Source organism: Gadus morhua, chromosome 11 (assembly GCF_902167405.1).
Source record: "Gadus morhua chromosome 11, gadMor3.0, whole genome shotgun sequence".
Classification (NCBI taxonomy): Eukaryota; Metazoa; Chordata; class Actinopteri; order Gadiformes; family Gadidae; genus Gadus; species Gadus morhua.
This window is the reverse complement of record NC_044058.1, coordinates 15,891,586-15,898,509: the sequence shown is the minus strand read 5'-3', so window position 1 is coordinate 15,898,509 and position 6,924 is coordinate 15,891,586. Positions and strand designations below refer to the sequence as shown.

At 42.7% G+C, this 6,924-nt stretch overlaps 1 protein-coding gene across 1 annotated transcript; it reads left to right on the top strand.

The window, feature by feature from the left end:
- The first annotated feature begins 777 nt into the window (after positions 1-777).
- trhra (thyrotropin-releasing hormone receptor a) lies at positions 778-6,155 on the top strand. The gene is made up of 2 exons (XM_030371496.1): positions 778-1,908; positions 3,693-6,155. The coding sequence occupies exons 1-2, from the start codon at positions 1,102-1,104 to the stop codon at positions 4,131-4,133; spliced, it is 1,248 nt and encodes a 415-aa protein (XP_030227356.1). The 5' UTR covers positions 778-1,101; the 3' UTR covers positions 4,134-6,155.
- The last annotated feature ends 769 nt before the right edge of the window (positions 6,156-6,924 follow it).

Sequence of the window (6,924 nt, the reverse complement as noted above, 5' to 3'; positions counted from 1 at the left end):
TGTGTGTGTGTGTGCGTGCGTGCGTGCGTGCGTGTGCGTGTGTTTTGGTGTGGTGTGTGTGTATGTTAAACACCAGAAATAGCAGGTGCACATCTGCCTCACTTTTGGATGAATTGCTTAGATTAAACAGCAAAACGACCTCATGGGTCGATATGTGTGATGGAATTGCATTTGGAAGCTGTTGCATTTGGAAGGCTCGACGCCCATTTCAACAAATATGAAAATCGTATCTCCTCTTTATGGCCATTAGGCCGATGCAGATCTGCACACTCTCCTTATGGACAGTGTTTTGTATGGGACATGACTGGGACGTTTTCTCACAATAGTCATTATAAACGGAAACAGCACCGTTGAGGTTTCATTGAAGATAAATATTCCCGGTTACTGTTTGAATAAAGTAAACAGTTTGAAGGGTAATCTTTGGTTATTTTCATTTGAGCATTTTGCGCGTCATTGCTGTTCACAAGGGGAGTAGGCCTTATAGGATATGCATGTACTTTTTAAAAAAAATAAATGCACCATGCATTGTTAAATTATAAAATGACTATGAATTTCTCCGCATAGGCCTGTTGCAATCATGCATCAAACCATAATACACCACACGTGAACTTAGTGCAAGGTGCCTATATTCACAGAGTCATTGAATACAACCAATGTATCTATAAAGAAACTATTGTGGGGGGCCCCCCTATCCACGAGTCTCGTGGGATGAAGTGTTGTCCCTCCGAGCCCAGATGTCGCTACAGGAAGCTTTTCCTCCAGGAGCGCTCACTCATGTCTAGACTGTGTGATCAGTCGGGCAGGAGCGGAGCTGGGAGGCGCAACACGCACCGGGAACTCTGAGTGCAAACTTCAAGAACAAGGCTCAACCTCGGAGAGCGTATTTTGACATGGGATATTGTTTCACACCCTCGTTCTGGATTATAGATTTCAAAGGATATAGGAAAACATATTGAGACTTTTTTATTGGTTGCAATAATGATCTTGGATTCCAAACCTCGTTCCTCCCGGACTTTATAGACCTAGGACTTCATCTGACGTTTTTTAAAGTGCACTCTTAAATGTCAGCCAAATCAGACACAGGCTTGCTAACACTCCATCATGGATAACATAACTCTTGACAACATAGCTGCGGACAATGACACGCTGGTGCAGGACAACCAGACCCTTGGCATGTGGACCGATTACAGCATCGAATACAAAGTGGCCAGCATCTTCCTAGTGTCTCTGATCTGCGGGGTGGGCATCGTGGGGAACGTCATGGTGATCATGGTGGTGCTCACCACCAAACACATGCGGACCCCGACCAACTGTTACCTGGTGAGCCTGGCCGTGGCGGACCTCATGGTCCTGACCGCTGCGGGTCTGCCCAACATCTCAGAGGCCGTTTACGGAGAGTGGGTGTACGGCTACGTGGGGTGCCTGGGCATTACTTATTTCCAGTACCTGGGCATCAATGCGTCTTCGTGCTCCATCACGGCGTTCACCGTGGAGCGCTATATCGCCATTTGCCACCCCATAAAAGCGCAGTTCTTGTGCACTCTTTCCAGGGCGAAAAAGATCATCATAGTAGTGTGGGCTCTAACCTCGGTCTACTGTGTCATGTGGTTTTTCCTCTCAGACACTAAGGAATTAGTTTATGACAACGTCGTTCTCGTCACCTGCGCGTACAAAGTGTCCCGAAATTACTATCTGCCGATTTACTTCACGGACTTCGCGGTCTTTTACGTGCTGCCACTCATGTTGGCCACCATCCTGTACGGACTTATTGCAAAGATTCTCATCCTGAATCCGCTGCCTTCAGACCCCAAGGAAAAAACGAAGAAATGGAAGAAGGAGATGCAGGGAGGGAGGATCATCACTAGTACAAATACTTCTAGCAGTACAACAGCTGCGTCCCGTAGACAGGTGGGCTCTTGTTTGTTAATTACCTTTGCTTTGTGTTGACCTTCTCTTGTATGTCGTTCACTACCTATTTCTCTCTATCTCTATCTCTGTCTCCGTCCTGTCTGTCTCTCTCTCTCTCTCTCTCTCTCTCTCCACTCTTTCCCTTGATCTGTCTGTTTCTGTCTCTGTCTCTCTCCCTATGTCTGTGTCTGTGTCTCCCTCCCTATATCTGTGTGTGCAGTGTTGCGAAAAACAAACTGTTAAAAATGCATACAATGCATCAGTGCATCTACCAATCTGTCTCTAAGCCATGTTTATTCCTCTCCCATGTATTCATATTTTATATTGTTCAGTGTAAAAGTTAAGACACAGTGAGGAAACAGTTGTAAAACCACAGCAACCACTTGTCAGGCCTGTGATTTATGTTGCAGATTGCTTATCAGATCAGCTTCTGGAATGACAGGGGTGGGGGTGTGGTTCCCTGAAGGGGCTCTATGCTGATGATCTGATTTGGCAGTGTGAGCAGCTAACCCACCGTCTCTGTAACCTCACTTTTTATATAAACAGTACACCTGAGGCTGTTTTTTTTTCTCTTTTTTTTTCCTTTATAGAATTTTCCGGAATAATGGAAACGCAAACATGCATTGCATTGATATGTCTGGACACATTCCCCAACACATACACATACACATGCACGCACATAGCGCGCATGCACAAACACACACACACACACACAAACACACCATACACACACACACGCACACACACACACACACACACACACACACACACACGCGCACTGACACGCATTATTTTCAGAGCGATATACAATTTTATTTATTTTACACACACACACACACACACACACACACACACACATACATACACATTCAAACACACACACATGCAGATGTACATTAATCTATACTTGGAAAATAACAGATTTTGTTAACTAGTGTGCAGTTATTGGCTATTATGTGCAGGAGCAATCCGTTTACCAGCCGTTTATAGAATCAGCAAAAAGGGGGTATATGGTATATGGGTCCAAACCTCATACAATTAGATACAGATCCGTAGCGCAGCGACTCCGACCCGATATCAGTAGTTCTGCCTGGTTAATTATAGCACCTTCCTTCTTATGGAAAGAAATACAAATTTAATAAGCAATGAATAAATATTCAACGCATGAATAACTGTTTATATTTCTTATTTATTTGCACATCTTCCAAATGAAGACCTTAATAGAAGAGACAACACAACAGCTCTTGAAATAACCAGAGGGATAAGCTAGGATGAGGATACTTCCGTCAAGGATGGTTTGTCTGGAGAAAAACTTTGACCTATTGCAGGAAATAAATTAAAGGTGTTGATGGTCAGATGTAAGAGCTCTGATGAATGTGTTACAAAAGGCATAGTCATCAGTCAGCTGTTATCAGTGAAATGGGATGTGAGAAGTTGACTGTGCCTTTAGGCTCATTTCTGACCAATCAGGGTATCCCCTGCCTGTCAATGACAGTTGTGTGAAATGCAGTTATCCCTAGCAGAGAAACATAGGGACGGACAGAGCAAAGAGGGGAGTGGCAAGGATTTTGGTTGTTTAGCTTCAAAACTCTTTTTTGCTCTCTCTCTTTGCAAATATCAAAACATACCTGCAGCCCGTTTAAATTATTTGAACGATTGCCGAAAGTGCTTTCTTGTTCTAACAAATTGTCCAGAAAAAGTATATTTTCCTTATTCTGCATACGTGCTGTTTAATTAAACGTTCACCAAGTGTTAAGTATCTTCATGTCCATGCGTTTCACCAGGTGACCAAGATGTTGGCTGTGGTCGTCGTCCTATTTGCGTTGCTATGGATGCCGTACCGGACCCTGGTGGTGGTGAACTCCTTCCTGCACACTGTGTACCAGGACGCAAACTTCCTTCTCTTCTGCCGGCTGTGCATCTACCTGAACAGCGCCATCAACCCGGTCATCTACAACGCAATGTCGCAGAAGTTTAGAGCCGCGTTCAAGAAGCTGTGCCACTGCGGCGCCCGGCGGGCCCCGAAGCCGGCATCCTGTAGCGTACAGCTGACCTACAGCGTCATTAAGGAGACGTCCAATGGGGAGAGCCCTGACCACTTCACCACAGAGATGGATGAGCTGGCCAGGCCCACCGATCACTTCCTGCCCAGGAGCATATTACCTGCCAATCACAAGATGTCTTATGAGGAGCCCCAGCTGTCATCGAGTGTTGTAAAGGCCTGACTGAAGAAAATTATTAAAATAAATATTAATATATTTTAACCTGTAGATGACAGCTGCCATGTTCTCTTGAAGAAACATGACGTTTATGCCCTCTTTTTACGCTACTTCGAGTTAGAATGAAGTACTGTATAATAATATTGAAGAACTGCTTCCAGTGGCCTTCAGTTCCCAGAGCTTCTCATTGAAATAGAGAATATTCTAAGCTAAAACCCTGGTACTTATGTTGATTAGCCATCACCAATTGGGATGTATACCAAAATGTATTTAATATTTTCTTCAATAATGCCAATTATTTTTAACCCTGCCATGGCCTCCTTACAGTAGTTATTATGAAAAAGCACACAGATTAAAGAAATGTTCCCGAACAAATCCTAGAGCAGGAGTCACCAACCTTTTTGAACCTGAGAGCTACATCATGGGCACAGAGTCATACGAAGGTACACTCTTCTGAAATAACAAATTTGCTCAGTTTGCCTTTAGTTATATATTAATATTAATGATTAATGATAGTCATCTATATGAAGGCATGTTAATTAATTAAGTGATGTTAATGATTTCTCACAATAATTATCAACAATGACTTAAAATAGGTGGGAAAGAGTTGTTCAAGAATGAGTAGTGCTATTTTTAGAGCAGGCCTGCGGGCGCCTCATGTGGTCCTTGCGGGCGCCATGGTGCCCCCTGTCCTAGAGGTTGCATTTTGGCCCCATCAGATCCCATTAGTGGGCACAGGAAGCAAAGTATGACCGCTAAATTGATGCCGTTCTTGTTGCTTTTCTGTCCTTTAGGCATACTGTTTCTTTATAAGATGTGATGGAAAACAGAGACGTTGCCAAATCAATATGTAATTCTGAATGTTCTTGGTTGGTGCATGAAACAAAGATTTAGTTAACAACATTTAAAACAAAAAATGTACAATTACATTGAATGGAATGAGAGACTCACTCACATTCACTCATCTCAAATATTATCGATAATTTGTCTTCGGCACGCTCAAAGTAATATTTAGCAGAAACCAGAGCACAAACTTTCAGGCTGGTGAGGGAAAAGCCTTTTTAATAAAGCGGCTCTTACAATAGCTACCAAAGCGTTGGTTCAACGTTAGGTGTAATGAACATGTAAGGGTTAAGTGCAGAGAGTAAAACTTGAGTCTCTATCTCGAGAAAAGTGAGGTTGTCAAGTCACATGGATGGATTGTATATACTGTATACACTGACACTGTGCCATAACTGTGAAATTTTGTTGTACTTCAGTGTATCGACGTCATTACATTTATAACATTTAATATTTTTAAATGGGATTTATTTAACTGTAGGCTTATATATATGTATATATACATATAGAGAGAAGGAGAGAGAGAGAACCTACAAGGTAGTGAATCCTTAATAGGCGTGATTGTTGCTGAATGAAAATAATCAATCTGTTATGAACATTGTTACTTTAGCCTTTTGTGTGTACTCGGAAATAGCTTGAATTGTATGCATGGAACTGTATGTGTGGAATACAGTCCTCCTCAACCCAGGAGACCCTGGAGACTTGTCAGTTATTTTTAAAACATTATCTTTAAAATGTCGTTCTGATCAATATGTTCATCCTCTGATTCCAAACAAATCATCCATGGTTATTAATCTCTAACGAAAACAAAAGGTTTTGGAAGTCTGTACCTTTGTAAAGTAGCCTATATACCTCTCAGTCGTGCACTTTCATTCACTCCTGTAGTCTAATCACTTTGATTTCCAGCAGGAGACAAAAATGTGCAATTGCTTTTCATTTATGTGGGGAAAAAAACATGGTTCTTATTTCAATCTTGTTCATTATGTTCCGCTCCGCTGTGTTGCCAGCATGACCTCAGAGCTTTGTGTGCTGTGATCACGTCAATGGCTCAACAATCTCACCGGCAGGTCTCTGAAGAGATTGCTTTTTTTGCGGTGTGACACAGTTCAGTTTTTGTTGTTCTGTTGTGTGTGAGCTTTATTTTGTATTCCGTATGGTAATTTGTCGATAATAAATTGAATACAGATGTTTGTGGTGCCGTGCCAATTAATTACACAACAGATTAACATTCTTGCACTGTTGGCTGGCTCCTCTTCCTCCTCTTCCTCGTCCTCCGTCTACCCCACAATCATCTATCAAGCAGAGGGGTGATGAAGCGATGGGGTCCCTGTCGCCACCATGAATCAGACAAAGACGGCTCCGTGTGACACATGGAGTGATTGGGGCCATTAATAATCAAAGACACGTCTCCTGGTCATCAATTCACTCAACATTGTAATATCCCAGGGATAAATGTATTTATATTGCTAGATAATACCTATCTGATGCCAAAACAAACACACACACAAGAGTGGTGTGGCCGTACCGTCAGGCACATACACACACAAAGGCACTCACATGCACAAAAAGCCCACACACATGGACACACATGCACAAACACGCACACTAGATGATTCGCCGATTAAACCGTAATTACCTGATCCGTCTCAGCTGGGTGTTCTCCGACTCCGTCTGATTAATATTTTTTGGGCGTTTTCCTGGCACCTGCTAATCTGCAGGGGGATTTGCAGGTATCCGTTGTGGTTGGAGGAGTTATTCTTCAATAATTTGAAGGATTAACTGCCCTCCAACAACATATCCTCTTTCCAATCCTACAGAGTGTGACTAAACACAAACGTCAGCGATCCATCCGATACGGCCATGCACTATGACCATTGACAGGATATAGTACTTGAAGGGGTCCTACATGTTTGATTGAGGGTGGTTTTCAAAGTCCACCCTCCACGGAAGCTTATCA

What these genes read in the sequence shown, in the direction of transcription:
- trhra (XM_030371496.1), top strand. Translation starts at nt 1,102, where the DNA reads ATGGATAACATAACTCTTGACAACATAGCTGCGGACAATGACACGCTG. An exon ending in CAGCTGCGTCCCGTAGACAG is followed by an intron (nt 1,909 to 3,692) that starts GTGGGCTCTTGT and finishes GCGTTTCACCAG; the next exon opens with GTGACCAAGATGTTGGCTGT.